The 22,995-nt window shown below is 43.9% G+C and overlaps 1 protein-coding gene across 1 annotated transcript in view; it reads left to right on the plus strand.

Annotated features, from left to right (window-relative positions):
• The window catches only part of LOC138285596 (uncharacterized), a 106,572-nt gene that overhangs the window by 54,340 nt on the left and 29,237 nt on the right, over nt 1-22,995 (plus strand). Inside the window, exons 3-4 of the mRNA XM_069225751.1 lie at nt 17,794-17,869; nt 18,024-18,131. Of these exons, the coding sequence (XP_069081852.1) occupies nt 17,794-17,869; nt 18,024-18,131 (184 nt within the window). The remainder of the gene's footprint in view (nt 1-17,793; nt 17,870-18,023; nt 18,132-22,995) is intronic.

Here is a 22,995-nt window from a genome sequence, read left to right on the forward strand (position 1 = left end):
TCACATTGTTTGGGTTCACTATCAACAAGCCAAAAGTTCAATATGGTTCCTTCATAGAGGCTTCTGTTTATTGTAGCTGTGTTGGACACAATTCATTTCTGGGCTTTCCCTCTGCCTTAACGTGTCCAGGAGATTCAGGCTATGATCCCGATGTTACAACCTCTGTCCTAGATAACTATGAGAGCAGTTCAGAGGCTTCATGGCCTCCTAGCCTCCTGCATTCTCCTTCTTGGCCATGACAGTTGCCACAAACAGGCTTTATAATGGAATCTGAATTTCCAGGGTGGGCGGAGGTAGGGCAACATCAAGGAAGTCTTAAGGATACCACCCAGATCTTGGAAAGGATGGCTCAAGATTTTCAGTGGTGGCACCTCAATAGGAATTGGTTCAGAGGCAGGCCCCCTTCCCTTCCTTACCCATAGCTGAAGGTGGTACTGGGTGCATCCGTGCATGACTGGAGGATCGTCTGGGGACGGTGGAAAACGGAGAACTCTAGTCTCAAACAAAAGCCCGACTTGCCATAAATCTGTTTGAGTTGCATTCATGTGTTTGGCTCTGAAGTGCTTCAAGGGGAAACTGGTGCAGAATCTCATGGACACAGCCATGTGGTAGTGCAACAGGTAAGGCAGAGTGGGCGTCCTGTGCCAAGAGACCTCTGCGTCTGTGGAGTTGGTTTGAACACTCTGAAATTTCTGTGGATGTGAACTACCTGGCAGAGTCCCTGAAAGTCAGAGTGGATGACTTGAGCATGGGGTGCGAGGCATCCACCAACAGTAGGCAAAACCCTGGCAGGATGTTTTTGCCAATGCCAAGAACACTGTGTCAAAGGTTTTACGCTTTGTAGTTTTCTCAAGTACACTTGTTAGGAGATGTGTTCCATTTGCAGTGAAACCAGGTATTCCTCCACACCTTCCCACCACTGAGTCTCCCGCCTCTGAAAAAGGTAAAGAATGACTGAACCTGTGCCATCCTGGAAACTCCAGATTGGACGAAGAGAGTGTGGTATTGGCCCTTCTGGACATGATCATCTGTTTTCCAATCAGACTACCACTTTGGGAGGCTCGCCTTTCACTGGAACAAGTCAGGGTCCTCCGCCCAAACCTGCACAGTCTACATCGATGATTTAGGCGACTGAGCAGCAGCAACTGACTGAGGTTGCCCTATAACCTGAGATGGTAGATCAGGTTGCAACTAGACGGGCACTTTGAGCAGGGGTTAATGCTTTGAACAATGGGGGTGGAGCCATCTTCAGAGGCCAAGTTATTTGTGGGTATTCCTTTCCCTTCACTGTCCTCTTGCACTGCATAACCTGAACTGTATTTTTCAAGATCGTATGTAGAGCTCATGAAATTTTAAAGTACATTAGACCATTAAGATTGGTCTCAACATAACAAACAAAAATAACTTTTACAGTGGTGTTAGGACACTTGCGCAAGAAATTTTCACAGAATTAATTACGAATGTTGCGTTTTGAAACATGATGATCCTGTAGATATGGTTGGAGGTGGATGTTTGGGTTCTAGTTTTTGTGGCAGGCAGTTGAAAGTAATAGGAAATATTTTAGAAGATATTTTGGTGCCTTGCCCCCAAATCAGATTTCTTTTTTAAAATGACAGGTTACCCCCAGTTCTTTAGTTACTACTACAGCACAATATTAAGTAGCAACACCATTTGTCTAAATATTTGGCAGTAGTCCATGAAGAAATACAAAGTTACAACTAACTTCTGTGGAATATTCACAAATTACATTATAAAAGAATTACAGTGAAATATTTTAGTGTGTGGGGGATACCAACAGAACAAGGTTCTTCCTTAAATAATTTCTGAATTCATTAATCTGACTACTAACAGGAGTGGTGGAGCTAAATAGAAATAGATTTTTAAAAAGGTTTTGGACAAATATGAATAATTATAACCTAAGCAAAAATGTTTGGACATTCTATGGCTTACCAATTTGTGGCAGGGAGGGCTGAAGGCACAATGTATAGTTCTGGAAATCCCAACTTAAATTGATATTCAGAGGCAGAGTACCTGATTTCTTTTAACAGGAAATGAATATTCCAAGAGAGTAAATACCTGCACTTGATATTTTCCATTTCAACCACTGCCCTTCCTGCTAACTGAACTGTTTGCTTTACACCTTCATAAGCCATAGTTCAAGATCTTGCATTTCTAAATTTGATGGACACTGTCTTCCCATGTGTTCTCCTTCTAGCACCATATTCACCTACGAGTACACAGCTAAGTTTAAATATTAACAAGAAAGCTCACGAGAGGTCAGGCTGTAGACGCTATGGAAGGGATTAGGATGTTATTTCTAACTTGCTAGCATCCTTTGTTACTCTTACTGTCCCTCTGCTGCGCACCTGCCCTCTTTCATTTCTCATTATTTTTCATTCTTGCTCTCCTCCTCACACATTTAGTTAGATGCTTAAGATGAGCTACTAATATAGCACTGTTGTGCTGTCCAGTGAGATATCAGCCTCTTGTCGAAGGCCCAACTACTCAGAATGTTTCTACCTCCTTTCTTGTCTCTTCATTTACCTTTAGTAGACCTATCTTTCCCGTCTCTCCTGCCTCTCCTATTCTCAGTGTTTTGCGTTGACGTTGTGTTGGCTTATAGAGCTGTACAAACTAGCAACAAAACATCTTAGGTCAACATATTACTTTAAAAAACTATTGGGTTTCTTTATAAGGTGGCCGCTGTGCCTCTTTGTTGTTTGGACAGTGTTTCTCTGGGTTTATTTGACACTCTCTCTGCTTCACACTGGCCTATTCACAACAGCAGGATGGGGAAAAAGTAGTCTGACACAGGAGAATTTGACCTCCTTTCCTCATCATCCTCCACAGAATATTCCTGATGTTGCTTGTGAAGGTGTACTCTAAAATGCAGAATTCCACGACATTGCTATGAAGTTCTTTGGTACAGCATTTGGCCATGGAGATAGATAGACTAGTGATATTTTTGTGCCCTCTTTGGGATGGTTTGTAGGACCTGTTCAGTTGTTTGAGACATGTTTTGGCATGTTGGCTTTTGGATTTCTTTCTTTAGTCTTGAAGTACACCAGTTTCTCCTCATAATCATCTGTATATCTTTGTTAAGCCCACGGATCTCAGCTAGATGGTTGGTTACATAAATACATCAACCTGATTGACTTTGATGTAGGCCCAAATGTGTCAGTTATTTCATAGGGCAAGACAAAATTTTACTTTTTGGTTGTACAATGGAAGATAATGTTGTGCCGAACAAAATAGGAAATGCCGAAGGAAAATGATCTGAGCAGCTGATATCAAGATGGATGAGCGTGCCACTATGTCCAGGTTGCAGTGATAGGCCAAGAGCCATTCCGTTGCTTTTAGCGTGGGTGAAATGAATATTGAGAGGATTGTGGAAGTTTACTAGGTTCTGTATGGCAGTGAATAATCTGCCTTTAGGATTGCCGCTATCACTGTTGTAATCACCAATGAAAATGCTATTAAGGCCTTATTAAACTAAGGGATTTGTGATCTGATCAGTGAATTCTGATTTGAGCTTTGGTGTGTGGTCAGTTACATGTGGATCGACTGTGAACGAAGGTGATAAAGCAGGAGTCTTAGAGGCACTCAGTGGAAAATGTTGTTATAGGTGTGTATTTGCAGACGAGGGAGTCTTTTTGGATGATGATGATACCAACATTCTTTTTCATCGTCTCTCTTCTTGAAGGGTGGCATAACCTTTGATAATAGGGATTCAGTAATGATTGGGCACATTAAGTACGTCAGGAGTGCATAATAGTTAAGCCCAGGTTTCTTAATCTAGAATTCATGATTGAATTTCAGACCATTGATAAATATTGCAGTTGTTTAGTTGTTAAAACTGTTTAAATACTTTGCTAAAGGCACCAAATTTTGAATGTTGTCCTGGACTGTACATATGATTACGTTTGTGAAGATTAGAACACAGTGCCCAAGCACTCACAGTTCTAAATAACATTTCTGGAAGACAGTGTGCTAATGATTGACATTAATGCATAATTGGATACAAATAAATGTTTTTCTACACTGTGTGGCCTCTTTAAACCACTTATTTTTTAAATGAAATCCCTCCACATTTGATACGATCATATTTAAATGTTTTGGCCCTAGTGTGTAGTAAAAATGGTGAAAAAATACATCCTCATCCTTTTAAGAAAAACACTTTAAGTATATTTTAGACTGTTTTAAAGTGCGGTTATGAATTGACAAAATCATGTTCAGTGAGTATACAGAAAACGTGACGTTCACTATTTCACTAATGCAAGTTTGATTACCATCTGATAAACATATTGGCTTCCATTTATCTTTGTAGAACATCTGAACTGTGTTTAATCAGAAGTACATTTGTTCTAAATAATGTACCTTCAGAAAGACTGATACATGGTTTAATATTTTTACTAAGCAGTATAAAAGCCATCCAGAATTGCATAAACTCAGCCTGGTCCAATTTAAGAGCAATCACTATTTAACACTACAGCTCTGTAAGTGTTATACAAACCACATCCCATCAATCTCTGTCAGAAGCAACTGGAATCGATAGGAAAAAGCAAGGGTCTGAAGGAAGCAACGATTATGTAATCACTACAGATTAGTCAGATAAACCCCTTTCTGTCTCATCAGTTTAAGTCGGAGAAAATGACCGTAAGCCTAATTTTTTTAGAATAAGTGATATGATCAAGTGATGTCCTCCGCGATGTCTTGGACACTCCGGCTAACTTGCTTGGGCTCTGAATTTGTACACAAGTGCTGTCAGCGTAGAACACACTCGTCCTCGGAACTCAAGTTCACATCACTTTGCCACAGCACGAGTCACAATATCTGTTCAGAACACGTTGCAGATCTGTTCTGCTCCCGCCTTCGACGTCTCATAGGAAGTCTAGTAGCTTTATTTTCCACTAGCTCAGGGCCCCTGACTTGCTGCATGTAACACTTTCCATTTCCACACCTGTTGATGGAATGCAGCAACCCAGCCAGCCTGGTGCACCGAAGGGGACCCTGGGTGCACGGGATACCTCCGCTTTGGTCTGTGTTTGGGTAGGGAAGCTTCCCCAACCTCCTCTGGATCGGGTGCCACTCTCATTAGGATGGTGGTGTTCACTGTGCGCACATCGTTGGCACCATCTTGATTGCTCTTCGGTGGGCTTATGCCCAGATTCTCACAAATTCAGGCCATGATGGTTGGAATCCGCCTGAAATAAATGATTTATCCATGCTACCCATTATTCCTGGACTCAGACTCAACCTCTGCTAGGTAAACCCCGGCCTACTTCCGTTCGATTTAGTCCCAAAGTGGGAGCTCTATTGGAGACTCGGAGAACGCATCCATCTGACTTCGCAGCCAGCTCCACCCCTTAAGCATTGTAATTTAGATTCACTCTACTAGCAAAGTAAATTTGAAGCTGTGACTGTACAATTGCAGCAATGAATGTACGTTTTGACCAATCAGTGCACATTTAGAGATCCAAATGTAAATTCGTAGTGTGTGCGCACTACACGCACTACATTTGCAGGAGTCGCATAAACATGTTCAAATTGACCTTAATATAAAAGGCCATAGCTATAAAGGTAAATTGCAATAGAAAGGACACATCTTCAAACAGGAAAACACCTTACGGTGTATCACACAACTCAGCTCAGACACTATCACTGACATCATTTGAAGTTTCCAGTGGAACTTAATTGTACAACGGGTACGGACAGAAACGGTACAAAGATTATCAGCTCAACACTTAAAACCTGTATTTTCGTCAGTATACTTTCTCCATTACCTCCCCCCCATGAAAAAGGCCACATGTGTTGCTCCCATTTGCAATTTGACATTTGTTTGTGCCCACTGCTGATGATGCAGGAAGGCGGCTGTGTATCAGTCAAGCCGCATTTCAATAAAACTCATTATGGTATTGTATGAAGCTGTTAACTCATTCTGAATGATAAGTAATACTGCACGAAGTACCAAATATGCAGTGTTAGGGATACATTAAGACATTTGTTTAACACTATAATTGTATCAATTGCCATATTGTCATTTCAGTGGGCCCTTATTTTGTTAACACCACAAGGATAAAAGGCTGAGATGCCCCTCCTGCAATTTTTGCTGTGCCCTCTAATTTGCAAATTGGTCCCTGCAGAACGGGCAGTACAGGTTCTTTGTACTTACACCCACATATAAACAAATGCTTATCCTCTGTATTAGGTACAGTGACTGATATTACCATTCGATAAATGCTTGCTGCTGAAAAATGCAGTGATAATTATCTTAAAAGGTTGAATCTTGGCATGCAGGTTTTTATCATTCTGATTTAGGTAAAGTGAAGTCTGTTACAGCACTTTAAAACGGCAGAGTGAAGTGGAAAGTTCTAAATATAAGAAAGTCAACCAGAAGCATTCATTTAATCCAATTTCAAATGTACAATTTTTTTGTTTATTTTACAGTTATTTGGGTAGAGCGCTCAAAGTGCTCTGTCCCCGTTGTAATCTCTCTAGGGGCTTGTAACCACGCCCATGTCATGCCCATCAGTTTGGTTGGTTCGTGGGATTGCCTTTTACAATTCACTTCATTTCATCTGTGAAAGGCATGCATATGTCATGCCTTTTCCGGTGTTTAGTCCTCCTTGAGCGCACCGACCAACTACTGAAAACATATGAGGCTCCATGTTTTCTGGACTACTTGAGGAACCGGGAGAAAATGTCGCTGATTCTCCCTCAGCGGTGGAGGGACACCCTAAGTCCTCAGGGTATATAGTCATACATTACACAAACCAGACGGGGTCACCAACTGTAGGAGAAAAGATACGTTTTATTAGATGGTTTACTAGCCCGCGCCAGTACAGAGTCCCAGGACAGTCAAGTGACTATCCTACGGAGGCTGCCCCTTCACTCTGGGGCACCCTACCTTATATACACACAAAACGGCTTAGTCAGAGGACAACTCCACCCCTAGTGTATTCAAGGTCCTCTGCGGCCTTCAGAATATTTCAGGGATACACGTGTGGTGGGAGAAGGTACAGATGCAGCTGGCAGGAGGTGGCAACGACCTGTACAAACCTGTTCTGGCAGTTACTGATTAAGCACAAACATTCCCGGAACTATGGTTAGAACAAGTAAATTACAGCGATAAGTAGATTGCAGCCCAAGGCTGTGAATACAAGGTCAATCATCAAAGTTTAGGAGGTTTGTCGAGCACGTTTGCAATTGTAGTTCAAAGGGCAGCTGAGGTGCTAGATCTGCAGTTGCCCTCTTCTGAGACAAAAACAAATCTTCCAACAGAAATTCACTGACGAGTGCCAGGGTTGTGGGAGCCCTTGCTCCCATTTAATGATGCCTTGACTGATGCTTTGAAGACTACATGGTCCAAGCCTTGTTCTTGGCCGCCTTTCAGGAACATAGACCTGCACCTGCTGATCCTGACTTCTAGAACCATTCAGGGTTTACCGTTTCTACATTATTTTTGATCGTTTAAAACCAAGACTAAGATCGAGTTCTGTGAAGGACAAACGAAAGGTGCATTGTTAGGTTAAATAGATGGAATGGTCTATGTCAGCAAGCATGGTGCTACAATATTATACTTAGAAATTAGGGCCAACAGTTTTCATATTTGGAGCCATTTAAAGTATGAAAACATTGGGTAGTTCACTGGTTACTTCATACCTAGCCCATGTTTATCATGAGCTTCTCTGTTTGCTTCTATTCTTCTGTACACCCAACCAGCTTCGAGAATGCATTTTTGGCTGGATCACAAAATTTAAATCGGTAACAATTATAGCTAACATTTTCCCTGTGAACCTATAGGTTACCTAAATCTCTTAATGCTCACGGACTTGGGCCTACCCCCTGTTGATACTGAAAAATGCGGGTGTATAGGGAATTGGTATAGAAAGTACTTGCAGTCGTTTTTTGTGAACTCTCAAGTCCCTCATATAAGATGTTTAATTCACAATTTTGTGTTAGATTGTTTTGTAACTACTTTCAAATCAAAATCACTTAAATGGGAGATCGATACATTGCTTGTAGTCAAAAATGTTTTCGAAACAAAACTTTTCAAATGTATGAATATCATTCTATGTGCATTTTCAGTGTCTGCATCCTTCATCGTGAGATGCAATCTCTATAAACGTGTCTTTAACAAGCAGAAAAAGGAAAGGCGAAAATGCATAAATATAAGCACACCATTGTGCAAGAATGCCTTTAATCATTGTTTGTTGGTTAAACCTGGTATCTATTTAGTAAAGATAATAATGAACTAAATTGAGCCTTTTACTACGATGCAGAACAGTAAGCCCTGTACATGTAATGAAAATTAGTGGACAGGCCTACACTAGAACACAGTGTGCTATGATCAGTATTAACAAGTTCAGCTGCATTCCACCCAGCTGTGAAAATTTTGTAGATTTCACCCGCAGGAAGGAATATGCTCCAACATCAGGGGCAAATATCGTAGACATTTATATTACAATAAAATCATTCCATAGCCTAAATCACTGGGATGGTGTGAGTTTTGGTCCGACATCCCTGGGGCGTTGGAATTCCTAATAATCCCTAACCTCAGGTGTTATCCTCGTTTTTTGTCTTTTTAGGGTCGAGCTTGCGTCGCGTGCGCTTGCGCATGCGTTTCACTAAGCCAGACGCTTTAGTTACTAAAAAGGGCTCGGAGCCCCGTCCACGTCACGTCATTGGTTCATGGGCTTGCCTGTTAGAATCTGCTTGATTTCATTAGTGGAAGGCATGCATACGTCATGCCTTTTTCGGTGGATAGCCCTCCTCGAGCGCATCGACCAAGTACAGAAAACATGCGAGGCTCGCTGTTTTCCGTCCAGCCCGTGGACTCCTTTTTCTCTCTTTTCCCAGCGCCATCTCGCTTGGCAGAAGTTGAGCGCTTTCCATAATATCAACCCTGTGACACAGTTATTTGCACTTTTCCGGTTAGTACATAAATGCACTTTTGCAGATAGGTTTAATTACCAGAGAAAAGTCGGGTTAGGAGTTTACAACGCTGTCAGCTCTAACACGAGCAAACGCTAGACCCGTTGCATTGCAAATGCTTGTTCTTTTTGCATGTGGGTCTTTAGTCGTGTACATATGCATTCATTCATGCCTTCATAAATCTGAAGATTATGAACTTTAGAAACTTATGAAATTTCAGTGCTTGACTTGATCTTTAATATGTTCTCTGGTTCTTGCACTAAGGTGAAATATTTTATTTCTGAAAATCAGATATTAATGGCGAACTGGCCAAGTAGTAAATAAGAAGAACTCTCATTATTTCCCTGAAGCAGTGTTGGAATAAAAATACCTTATTAACAAGGCCTTACCTTAGTTGGCACTAAATAGTTCATTCCTTCCGATTGGTAACCAGCCTCTGACACTCGAGGAAAAAAAACTTTTGCAAAAGGCCCTATTTCCACAAAAAGTGTTTTAATTTTGCTTATTTATATCACACCTTTGACAGTCTGCTAAAGAACATCCTAAAGCAAGTGCCCAAGAGACAATGGTTTTTATGTCAGCTTAATATGGCAAACACGCTGGATCTACAAAGGCTCAACATATTTCTTTAGGAACGGGTATTCAGATTAATGTAATAATTCAAAGTTTTTGTCGGGGAATCAAATGGACTTTTTCTCCTCCATAGATCCACAGAGGATGAATAGTCCCATGTCCTGATTCATCCAAGACTTATATCACACAGGAAAATTATATTCAGGTATTGCCAAATAGTATTGAATGACCAACATGTACCAATAATCACCTTGCTTTGCTGCAAGGTTTCTACCAAGTCAATTACTGTCGTTTGCACAGGTATGTCTTATTTGGTAGAGGTAATGGTGAACATAGTACATTTAAGGGGTGACATCTCTTCTGACATACATGACTAGGTTGCAGTAGTTTTATTTGAGCATACAACTCAGGCCAGTAGACCTGCCAAGGCATTGGGTAACACCATCCCCTTCAAAATTAATGGGAAGCCTATAGCTGCAGCCACTCTTAGACCTTAGTCGTTTAATGATGTACAGCAAATGTTTTCATATGTGGTCTCTTGTTCAAAACCATGTTGGATATTAGGTGTGTCTCTAGATATTTGAAAACCTGAGTGTAGTTTCCCCAAGGTCCTCTTCCCCCCAAACCATCATGATCTCTGCTCGAGTCACATCCCAGTGTTATTATTTGTGCTTTAGTGTTTTGCCCTTTCTATTTTCTGCCACATTGGGGATTTACATGTACTTTTCCCAAGGGCCTGATGGTCCAGCATTAATTTTGCTTTGTCCCAGTTTTAAGTTTTGGTGTCTTGAAGGATTGTGTGCTGGGTTACTAATTATTAATGGTAGTAGTGCTGCCTATTTGAATATATACAAGCACACTCCTTCTGCAGGCGGCCACGCCACTTTACCTCTACTGGTATACTCCTGGGCTTTTGTCTCCTCAATAACAAATAGAGCAGAGTAGGGCCCACTAGCTTTGTCCTTTGATAGTGGGTAAATGATGCCTCTGTTTCTAGGTCTGTAGTAAAGACCGAAACTCTATCCCCCAAAATGAAGTATTGTGGTTATGTCCCAGATTTCCTGTGCTTACAGATTGTATTTGCTATACTTTAAGGCCGCTGTTGCTTCCGGCTTTCAGTTTAGGGGACTGGACTATGGTACTTTGAGGCTTCATATCTAGTCAAATCCCAGTAGCTGGGAGGCAGCATTTAGAGGTGCATGTACTAAGCCCTTTTTCGGTCACAAAACCTGCAATTCGCAAAATTGCAGAGTTTGTGACTGAAAAATTGCCCTTTCTAATGTACGAAAGCTATTTTTCGAGTTAGCAAAAGTAGGTCTGTCACCCATACCGAATTACAATTTGGAAAAAATAAGTGCCACTTCTAAGGTGCAAAACCCATTTTTCGAGTTAGCAAAATGAGTTCTGTGACCCATACTGAATTGCAGTTTGAAAGATGCATTCCATCTAAGTATATTGCTAATTGATATAGAATGTATCAATGGTTTGTAACCACAGTTTATGTTGCAATCCATTGACCAGTTACCAACTCCTCACTGGAGGCGGTAATTGGTTACTACTTTGGGAATCTGTCTGGAAGACTCTAAGGGAGTTACTATTGACCCCTAGGACCCCTGTGTGCTCCCCTTGAAGTTTTCCAAGATGGTAAACTACCTTTTTTTTTTTTTTTTTAAAGCAACACAAGTTTGTGTAAGGAACACATGCTGCTTTAAAACAATTTGATAATGCAGGCCACCATCCCTGTGATTGCAGCCAATCACAATGGTTTACGACCTGCCTGGTGAATATTAATTAGGCAGGTAATTCGATGATCCTTTGAGATTCGTTATTTTGTGAACAAAGCTATTAGTATATAGGTGGAAGATGAAGACAGAGGATTTGCTCCCTACAAGGCAAGAGCAGAAGAGTGTTGCAGGCTCCATCCAGTGAGGGCATGCAGGGAGTCAGCAGGAGTTGCGGGGCCTTTGGGCTTCCCCCAGGGCCCAAGTAACAAAAGCATGGAGGTGCCCACGTCAACCACTTCCTAAACTTCCATCAGCCCACCAGACAGCTCCGCTCCACCTCCCTTACGCTCACCTTCACTCCCCACATCCGCTGTGTCAGAAACAGTGGAAGCTACTTCTCCGACATCACAGCAAAGACGTGGAACCATCTCCCTCTTCACCCCAGACCTCACCTCACTTCCAGAGTGCCAGAAATCATTGAAGAACTGGCTCTTCGCCTGAACATCTGGACCCTACCAGTGACTGGATACCCTCACAGGTGACAAGCAGCGCTCTAGAAATCAACTGATTGATCCGAGTGGGACAAGGACACATGTAAGGAATTGGAAAAAATGTAGTGCAAAACCAGAACAGAAAAGCATTTCAGAGTAGCAGAAAGCTGCACATTACATATTCATGCTGAAGGAGCACCCCATTATCGGTTATCCGAAAAAAACACTTGAACTTACTGGGGCTCATCCAATTGTTGGGCAGTCATATCAGCCTTTCCACTGGAGAGGAAAAGGAGAGGTGTGTTAAGTGATTTAATGGAAGACTACAGAATGGCACTTCAAGCCATATGAACAACCAGTGATCTGGAATACTGCAATCTGCACGTGGTTGTGACAGTGAATGATTTGTCGAAGTAAATTATAAAATGAATACCATTATGCAGAGTACACAGACTTTTGGAAACGTTTCAGGTAAATCAGGATTCCAAGAAAAAAAAAAAATTTAAGTACATTTTAGCATTCTTAATGTAAAGGACGTATAACTGTTAATGACTCTATTGTGTGTTAAGACCTTTGATCCTCTTGCTGACCAGCAGAGTAATTAACTTGGCGCTGAAGGACGACAGAGGCCTAGAATCTGATTATGGCTGAGCAAAAGAATTATGAACATTCTTAAATTGCCATAAGGAGTGTAAATATGATGAAAGAGACTAAATCTACACACAGGATGCCGTTTACCCTTAGCTTGATACCTCAGTGGACCTTGGTGGCCTAAGTAGGACAAAACTGTACTTTGGTACAAATTTCACCCATAATATGTAATTCATTAAAGTGCCACAGACTTTAAGTAAGCAGTACAGACTCACACTATGAATGCCCATTCACATTATAAGGCTTTTCTCAGGTCAGCACCAGTCCATAAAGGGCCCCTTTTGCGACAGGCTACCTATGCTCAGATACTGGCCTGTGTAAGATGGTAGTCTCATGCACAGCTTGCACACGCTTACACTTGCATAGTCACATTTAACCAGCCCGCAGCCTCTGCTGTGCTCTGCTCAACCTCAGCTGAAGGCTTATCTCGAAAGGCAGACACTAGCAGTTAGCACTCTCAGCCCATCTCCACAGAATTTACTGCAGTTTGTGAGACTCCTTCACAGTAAAGGTCCTAAATCAGGCAGTAAAAAAGCAAAACAATCCATGTGTATTAAATGGGCGGAACCCATTTCAGTAGTACAACCATTCAAATCCAGTTGAGGGGCATCATGGCAAGTGCTACTGTATTCCCATTCATCCTTGTTGACATTCCAGCTCCCGGAAGTCTAGATGCCAGGCTTGCTTTTTGACAGTGCCATGTCATTGAAGTGCAATACTCACCAGGTTTTTAGATTTCCCCCTTACTACCTTCCACTGCTGAGACAACTCTGTTAGTCTGTGAAGAGCTCAGGTTGTTATCGGTGCACAATTATTGTACTTGGGCTGAATTTTACATCCGTAGAGGTAACAAATAAACCACGAAAAGCTCATGTCACACAAGTCAAATTGAGTGACTTTCAGTGTTGCCTTTTAGTCCTGGCCTAGGTTTGTAAGTTTCCATATGGTATCACTATTAGTAATTACCAGGCAAGCATAGTCTTCTTGTTCAGATTTACTCAAATACTTATGCAAATAATCTCCATGTGGCTTTGGCACTTTTCAGCCATCCCTCACATCTATCTCCCTCTCTCCATGATCCCTACTGCTTTTCCTCCTTCTAATGTATCCCTCCCCCTCAATCGTAAACCTGTAAATCCCTGTATGTGAATGGCAAATTTTAAGTGTCTTATACTTTCTAGCATTCTTTAAGTGCAATACCCTTCCTGTTTATGGAGAACCATGCTTTCGAAGCTCAGCTTTTAAAATTGTGCAGGAATTGGCCTCAGAGTTGGATTTTGCCCTCAAAGTATTTAATTGCTCTTCAATAATAAAAATTATGTTCATGTCACCGTGTCTGTTTTTAAACCGAGCCTAATATAATAGACAGCTTGCTTCTTTTAGGCTACGGATAAATCCCTAGTCCCGTGTTTTCCTTTGTAATGTGAATCCTACCAGAGTTTTTCTGTCTTGTATTTGTTTCTTGGTCATACGAACGCTGTCTGTGTGGGATTTGAAAGTTGTTTTGACCGGCTAGACTACGGGCCTATCCATTTTCAACAAAAGAGGATTTTTTCAGATCAATTTGTTTACTACAGAGGACAATTAGAAATGCTCTGGTGTGCAACTGCACTTGGAGAAGGGAAAAATCTCTTCTTCAATGTCATTATTCCTACAGAATTAGTCTACAGGACTTTTTGGAAGGTCAGAATGTTCAGTAATCTGAAGCTGAACGCCAGAGCCCCGTTTTGCTCAATGAATATACAGTTTTCAAACCTTATCAAAGTTCTGGGAATTTGTGGGACCTCTTTATCTAGAATTTTCAGCATCAGAGTAAAATTCCTCACAGCTCCTTTCCTTTGCTGAATGGAAAGACTGTTTCAGAAAAACCTACCATATTCTCATCTAGTTTTGAAAAAACAAACTTACCATGAAACAACCCCCATATGGCTGTCACCTTCTTTCTACCCCTAAGCCCTCAGCCTTGTAGCATCATGTAAGGAAATGCAAAAACTAATATATGAAAATTGCGTATTTAATTTCACTTTATCTCATATTATACGCTCGTTGGAGGCTAAATTGAGACACAGTATGCTTTTCTTATGGCAGGGATTTGTTAAAGGCTTCTGTGTTTTTAACCTACAGTTTTAATTTTACATTTTTTTCTGAAACTACTGCTCATGACAGACATTTTTGAGTGGTCCTCTCTTGATTCTTGGATAGTTCTTAAGTTTTTGCCAATCTTCTAAGTTGTTTGTTACTTATGGAAGCACTGTCTGGCTAAAGAGATAACTGAGACCTTCTTCCTTCACTGAAACGCTACCTAGATTTAGCTTCCTTGAGGTGTTGCTTCCTCAGAGATATCCATGTCCATATCGTTAGAGGCTGGGAGCTAGATTCACCTCTAGTTTTTCAACAGCATATACCCCAGCTTGTAAGCTTTGACCTTATTAGCAAATATGACAGCTTAACTATCCTTTATGTTCTGCAAACTCTACTCATAGGATATATCTTCGGGATTGATAGACAGTTTGGTTAGGCTATGCTTCCGAAAAAAAAATTGTAACTGCATTCTAGATATTGCACTGTTTTTCTCCAATCAGTCTTTGTAGATTTTCCCAAACGCATGAGTGAAGGATGTAAAGAGTAAAGAGTAAGATCAACTTGCTCGTTGTAGTGATTTTGGCACTATTAAAACGACTCCTAAATCATAGAAATATGAACATGTCAAGCTGTTGCAGGAGCCTACAGCTACCTTGAAACAAGCATTGGCAATGCCAATACGTCTGACTTATGAAAGAAAGTATCTTGTGTCACTGATGGGTTTAGACAATCAATAAGTTGTAATACACATAGGGGGTCATTCTTGGACTGCCAGGGTCACGAATGACGGAAGCACCGCCAACAGGCTGGCGGTGCTTCAAATGGCATTCTGACCGCGGCGGTAAAGCCTCGGTCGCCCTGCCGGGGCCGGCGGTATTCCGCCGTTTTTGCCCCGGCTGGGAGAATCCGCCAGGGCAGTAAGGGATGTCCTGGGGCCCCTGGTGGCCCCTGCACTGCCCATGCCAGTGGCATGGGCAGTGCAGGGGCCCCCTAACAGGGCCCCGGCCAGCTTTTCACTGTCTGCCTAGCAGACAGTGAAAAGCGCGACGGGTGCAACTGCACCCGTCGCACCGCCGCAACACCGCCGGCTCCATTCGGAGCCAGCTCCTGTGTTGCGGCCTCATTCCCGCTGGGCCGGCGGGCGCTAACTTGGTTAGCGCCCGCCGGCCCAGCGGGAATGTTGGAATGGGAACCGCAGAAATTTGCCTGCATGGCGGCCAAATGGCAGTTTCCGTCTGGCGGGCGGCGGTAGCTGCCCGCCAGAGTTGGAATCACCCCCATGCATCTATTTTTTAGTCCTCTGACCCAGCCGTCCCTTCATCTTCTCACACAACCGCAGTAAAACAAAAACACAAATCCCACAACATATGCAAGATAAAGTAAAAGAAGACAAGTAGAAAAAAACGTGCTGCCTTCTAAATAAGGCAGGCATATTTTTGCAATAACAAAACTAAACATAGCATCACATATCCATCCTGTGAAGGTGTTGTAAATAGGCTTAATGTTGTTTTAAAGTTCAAGCTTGGTTGCCATCAATGTTCCCTCTATTTTATTTTCTCCATGTGCTTCACTTAAGCTGCTGCAAAAGCTGCTTGCGCTGAAGACAAAAAACAACTTAATTTCAAGTACGTGCAGTGTGCAAACTACCAAAGTCAGTGGCATAGCAAGATGGCCATGGGCCCTAATGCAAACCAGAAAAAATGACCCCTCACTCATTACAGGGGTGCAGTGGGATCCTTGCACTCATGGGTGCCAGTGCCACTGCATCTCGTGCCCTGGTCATTCTACCAATGATTTCTCTCTCTCTGTCATCTCAGTGCCTTTCCTGCCTGGTTCTTGTACCTTTTCTCATCTTTCTCCACTTCCACTCTTTCTCATGCGGGTCCTTATCTTCCTCCCTTTTTCGTTGTCTTCTCTTTGCTCCTCCTTTATCCGCTCTACTTTTCCTTCTCCCTTTCTGTTTTCTTCCACTTTTACCTCATCTTGTCAACCCTCTCTTTCAACTACATCCTAGTCTTCTCTTTCCCTCAATTTGCCCTACTCTCTCATTCTAACCTTTCTCTAGCAAATCTGTATCTTGACTGTGCTTCTGTGTGCTTCCTTGTCTCCTACCTTCTTGTTTGTCACCTATTTGTATTCCCTTTGCTTGTTTGTATCATCCTTGACTTCCTTCTTTCTTGGACTTTCTTTTTCCTCTCCTTGCTATTATTCATTCCCCTGTCTTTTCCTTTTCATTTGTTCCATATTCACTCCTTCCCTTTCATATCTTACTTCCATAGCTCGTCCTCTGCATGGATGTTCTCTTTTCTCTCTACACTCACATCTTCTCTCTCCCTGCTCCAAATATACTACTTCTCTCTGTGTATTTTTCTATTATTTGTGTCCTTCCTGCTTTTTCTCCTTTCCTATCCCTTTTTTTCTTTGCATTCCCTGTTATCTTCTTTCTTTTCTCTACTCGTTCATCTTTCCATTATGACTTTCCTATCTCCTTTGCCCATTTTCTCGTGCTGTTTCTTCTTCCTTTATTTTCTCTATTTCATATCCAGTTCTCACCCACTCGTCCACGTCCCTCCTGGCTTTTCCTCCCTAATATCTTGCCTCCATATCTGCCTTCCTGAAGTCTGGCTGTGGCTCAGTACCGGTCCTGTTGGAACCTCAAGCTCATAAGGAGCCAAGCTGTCATATATGGTTTCTGCCTGCCATTCTTCCTCTACCCAGGATGTGGCGTTACAGTCAGAGCTGCTGACTTTGGAACTCAAGAACCAAGTTCGGGGTTTTGCATCAGCTCAGCATACTGTGATTCTAGGCACATCTCTTAATCTCCCCGTCCCTAGAAAATGAATGTGACCTTGTGTAATGGTACTGGTGCTCATGTAAAGCGCTCCAATATCTTTGATCGAGTTCATGCTATAGAACAAATGGACAGAGGTAAAAGCAAAGCAGCTATGTGACTGATTTGTACAAAGTAAAACCAGAAAACCTGGGTAAATTTCAGCTTCCCTGCTTGAATTGTGTGATCTTATGAAAATATTTTATATTGCTAAAATTCCTTTTTCTTCCGTATGGTGTGAAAGCACTTTCAAATGTGTGAGTTCAGAGTACCAGTTGCAAAAAAGGGATTGTTTGATTTAATAGATTATAATGACAGACCAATGGCAGAACTTGATCGTGTGAGTGGTTCAAACTCTTTAGATGGCTTATAAAGTAGATGCAATCACTTCTTTATGCTATTCACCTTGCTACCCTGAAGAACTGTCCGAAATGTCATTTTGTCTGCTTCTCAGGCATGCTTGAATGTGTCAAGAGCATTCTAAAATAAATTATTTAATTTATTTCAGATCCCAATCATTGGTCTTGTAACTACTGGATGATGAGGAATGGAGTGCGAAAGAAATCTGTTAACCTCAAAAAAAGGTATGCTAAATAGAATGCTTGCATCATCAAAAACATCAGCATGCTACAGAGATCATTCTGTGTAGTGTGTTTATGTTGAACATTCATTCATCTGCTCTGTAAATGTGACATTCCTATTGCGCTGTTTGACAAGGTTTTTGTTTTTGTTAAACAGAGATTTTCTAACTCTTTTGAAGTATCTACAAGCACAAGCTCAGTTGTCTAATTTGAAGTCTACCACAAGACCGGGAAGATGCTCTAGGCCTCATGCGTTTCTTCAAAGGTAGGAGGAGAGTATTGCACTTGTTGCTTATTGTAGATTGATGGCCCACGCACAGTAAACATAGTTGCTTTCAATATTTATCACCTTATATATACTTCATGTTTGAAGAATATGGTTATGTGCTTGTTTTATAGTATGACATTACTATACATTTATTTCAGGCTAATGGGTTGAGAGTATATAGGAAGTTCCTTTATGGTGGTGTGTGGTGTTATGGGGTAAAGTTTATGCGCCAAATTGTGTTTTTGGTTTGATTTGTTCTCCCTTGATGCTCTCCCTTTGCCCTTTTTCTTTACCACTTTTACAAATGTCTGAGCTGGTAACTGAAGAGATGTGCATATATATATATATGTATGTATGTGTATATATAAAATGGGGCAGCCCTATAATGCGTGGAAGAAGGACAAGCTTTCTTCGACTTCATCCCATCGCTCGAACGATGCGGCGCGGGAAGAGTGTTGATGCTGTAGGTCTCCGGAGCCTTCATCTGGGTTGGCTCCACGCTTCCCCGACTTCCGGGAGCCAGAGCCACCCCTGCCCAGCTCAAAGAATTTTATGAGGCAATGCGCCTCATTTTTGGGCAGACCGAGCTACCTTCGACGCCCTCGGGCACAGGTGAGTTGGTGGGGGTCCCCTCGGATTCAAAGTCATCGGCTTCGGCCACGGCTCCGGAGGGCCCCTCGGGATCCAATAGTGGATCCGTCCCGAGGCTGGTCGTGTCACACTGACCTTCCTTGGCATCGGGTCAGACATAGACGCTCCTGAAGTCGGTTGGGCCCACAATCGACATTGATCCCATCCTCATACGTGACGACCCGGAGTCGGAACGATGTCGCTTGATGCAGATTCTGTTCTCTATGGGCTCTCCTGGGCCCAGGGTTGATACAGACCCTTATGCTTATGGTATGGATACGAGGAGAGTATGGAGGGGACGCTGGACCCTTTAGAATACCAGCTTGACCCCCAAATGGACTGGGTGCAGGTTTTAGGTGATGCCAGTGGTCTAGACACCTCCCCTGACACTGGTATGCTCTCTCGTCCTACCGTACCTATGGAGGAGGGTGCCTCATATTCCATGGTGGCGAGAAGGGCGGCTAAGGTCCTGGACCTTGAGCTACCTTCTGTGGAGGTTAGGCCTAATATCCTAACCGACGTGCTTCAGCCAGGGTCGTCCTCTTCCGAACCCCTTCTTCCCGTTAATGAGGCACTGACAGATGTCCTTTTGGGTACTTGGTCCAGACCCAGCACAGGGGCTCCTGTGAATAGATGATCGCCCACCGACATCGGCCTGCGGCGACAGATCTGAAATACGTCACGCATCACCCCATGCCTGAGAGCCCTGCCGCACCCCCGTATAGGGAATCAAAAAGACTGGACAATTTGGGGAAGAAGTTGTTTTCATCCAACAGTCTAGCGCTGCGGTCCGTGAACACTGCATGCCTTTTGGGCCGCTATTCCGATACGGTCGCGCAAGTGCTGCCTAGAGTTCCTGAGGAGGTCCGGACTATCCTTTCCCAAACCGTAACAGATGGGAGGGATGCAGCAAAGTTCATGATTCATTGTGGACTGGATATGACTGACTCTCTGGGCAGATGGGTTGCATTGACGGTGGCATTGAGATGCCGTGCCTGGCTGAGAACATCTGGCTTTTCAGGGGATGTCCAGCAATCCTTGATGGACATGCCATTTGATGGCACACGTCTCTTCGGAGACAAGGTGGATTCGGCGCTCGAGCGCTTTAAGGATTCCCGAGCCACGGCCTGTTCCCTTGGCCTCGCACCGGCTTCTAGGCCCCAGCAGTCCGCTTTTCACCCCTTTCAAGGCTACGGAAGGGGCACCCAACTGTGTCCTTTTCCCCCCTGGCCATCGACCCACGCATGCTATACATCCTCTGTGCGGCCGCGGGATCCCACACCCCCGGGGATCAGGAAGCCAGTGGGTCGCCCAGTCCACCCCACCCCCTCCTTAGCCTCCAAACATTCCTAGTCCGCGGGTACACCAGGAACCAGTTGGCGGCAGGATTCGCCATCACCTACCCCAATGGCAGTCCATTACCTCGGACAGGTGGGTCCTCCGGATTGTCCGGATGGGCTACTCCCGCCCCTTCGAGGCACCTCCTCCAGCCAGGCCACTTTCATTCAATCGAATATCGGAGGATCATATGGCGCTTCTCCACATGGAAGTCCAAGCCCTTTTGGCCAAAGGAGCTATTGAGAGGGTTCCGTTGCCAGAAGTAGGTCGTGGTTGCTATTCCCTCTCCTTTCAGGTGCCAAAAAAAGACTAAGGTCTTTATCCTATATTAGATCTTCGGTCCCTCAACCTCTTCCTCAAAAAGTAGAAGTTCAAAATGTTGACATAGGACCTGAGCCAATCTGCCCTGGATTCTGGAGACTGGATGGTAGCGTTGGACTTGCAAGACGCATACTTCTATATTCCCGTTTTACCGGCCCACAGACGTTACCTCCGATTCGTGGTAGGTCACAAGCACTTTTAGCTTACTGTGCCTCCCTTTGGCCTTACCAGTGCCCCTTGGGTGTTCATAAAAGTGATGGTAATGGTGGCAGCTCATCTGCGCAGGTTAGGGGTCCCAGTCTTTCCCTATCTCGACGATTGGCTGTTGAAGGCGACCTTTCCCCAAACAGTCATCTCCCACCTCCAGACTATGGCGAACCTTTTGCATTTGCTGGGGTTCACTTCCAACGTGCCAAAGTCACACCTGACTCCTTCTCAGACGCTCCCTTTCATCAGAGCTGTTCTGGATAAAGTGCAGTTTCGGGCATATCCTCCTGAAAAGCGAGTCCAGGATATTCAGCCTCTGTCCTGGATTTCGGTGAGAATGACTCTGACGCTGCTGGGCCTCAAGGCCTCCTGCATCCTGGTAGTTCGAAATGCCAGATGACATATGCGGGCTCTGCAGTAGGGCCTGAAGTTCCAGTGGGTGCAACATCAGGGGAATCTCTCCGACAAGGTCCAGGTACGGGAAGGAACTGCAAGAGACCTGCAGTGGTGGTTAACGAATCAGGATTGGGTCAAGGGCAGATCTCTCTCCTTTCCCTAACCAGATCTTACATTCGTGACAGATGTGTCAGTCCTGGGATGGGGCAGCCACATTGGATAGGCGGAGATCAAAGGTCTCTGGTCTCCGGCGGAACCTGGGCTCCATATCGATCATCTGGAGCTCTGAGCGATCCGACCAGCATTGAAAGCATTCCTTCCTTCTCTCAAGTGGAAAGCAGCGCAAGTGTTCACAGACAACACCACCACAAAGTGGTACTGCAACAAACAAGGCGGAGTGGGGTCGTGGACCCTTTGTCAAGAGGCTGTTTGCCTCTGGTCTTGGCTGAAACATCAGGGCATTTCCCTGGTGGTTCAACACCTGGCGGGCTCCTTGAATGCCAGAGCAGAGTAACTCAGCCGAAGATGCGCGGTCGATCAGGAATGGCTTCTCCATCCTGAGGTGGCACAAGGTCTTCTCCCTCAGTGGGGAGAACCTTGGTTAGACTTGTTTGCCTCCGTAGAGAACGCACAATGTCCGCTGTTTTGCGCGTTGGAGTTTCCAAGGCTGCTCTTGCTCAGCGACGCCTTTTGTCGCGAGTGGAATTCAGCCCTCCTTTCCGCCCAGAGTTCTGAAGAAGATCGGGCAAGACCGGGCCCAAGTTATACTGGTGGCTCCGGACTGGGCACAAAGAGTCTGGTATCCTGAGCTGTTGAGCATGGCCATAACTGTTCTGTTCAAACTACCTCTTTGGGAGGATCTTCTGTCGCAGCAGCAGGGGAGGGTCCTCCATCTGAACTTGTCCACCCTCCGCCTCCTTGTGTGCAGATTGAGTGGCGACAGTTGATGTCTTTTGACCTGCCACCTGAAGTCTGTAATGTTATCTTGGCAGCCAGGCATCCCTCAACCAAAACCGTATACGCCTGTCGTTGGAAGAAATTTGTGGCAAGGTGCATCGACAAATATGTTGATCTTCTATCTGCTCCTCTTTCTCAAGTCCTCCTCTTTATTCTTTCCCTTGCTCAGCAGGGTTTCACCCTGGGCACTCTTAAAGGATATCTTTCTGCTATCTCTGCTTTCCTGAGGTTATCAGATCAGCCTTCCTTATTTAAATCTCCTATAGTTGGGAGGTTTCTTAATGGCCTCACACATCTCTTTCCTCCTATCCCAGTAATCATGCCCCAATGGGATCTAAAACTGGTATTAACATACCTTATGTGTGCCACGTTTGAGCCGCTTCACAACTGCCCTTTACGGCTCTTAACCATCAAGACTGTCCTTTTAGTTGCCATTACCTCTGGCCGCAGAGTAAGTGAGCTCCATGCTCTGTCACCTAAGCCACCTTTCCTGGCCATACATCCAGACAAAGTGGTATCTCGCACGAGGGCTTCTTTCCTACCTAAAGTAGTGACACCCGTCCAAGTCGGACAGTCCATCACCTTGCCTACCTTTTATGCACCACCACATCCCTCTCACGAAGAGGTGAGACTCCACCGTCTAGACCCAAAAAGAGCATTGGCGTTCTACCTTGATCGTACCAAAGACTTCTGGGTGGATGATCAACTCTTTGTGGGATATGTAGGTGCAAAGAAGGGGAAGGCGGTGCAGAAGAGGACCATTTCACAATAGGTACTCTTATGCATCAAAACGTGCTATGCTCTGGCTAAAAAGCAACCTGAAGGTTTACGTGCTCACTGCACCAGAGCTTCGGCTGCTACTACAGTGCTAGTATGGGGCGTTCCAGTCCTGGACATCTGTCAGGCAGCAATGTGGGTATCTCTGCACACTTTTACCAAACACTACTGCCTGGGCAGTCAGATCCGAAGGGACGGCTACTTTGGCTGTTTGGTCCTGCAGGACTTGGTTCGG

Source organism: Pleurodeles waltl, chromosome 3_1 (assembly GCF_031143425.1).
Source record: "Pleurodeles waltl isolate 20211129_DDA chromosome 3_1, aPleWal1.hap1.20221129, whole genome shotgun sequence".
Classification (NCBI taxonomy): domain Eukaryota; kingdom Metazoa; phylum Chordata; class Amphibia; order Caudata; family Salamandridae; genus Pleurodeles; species Pleurodeles waltl.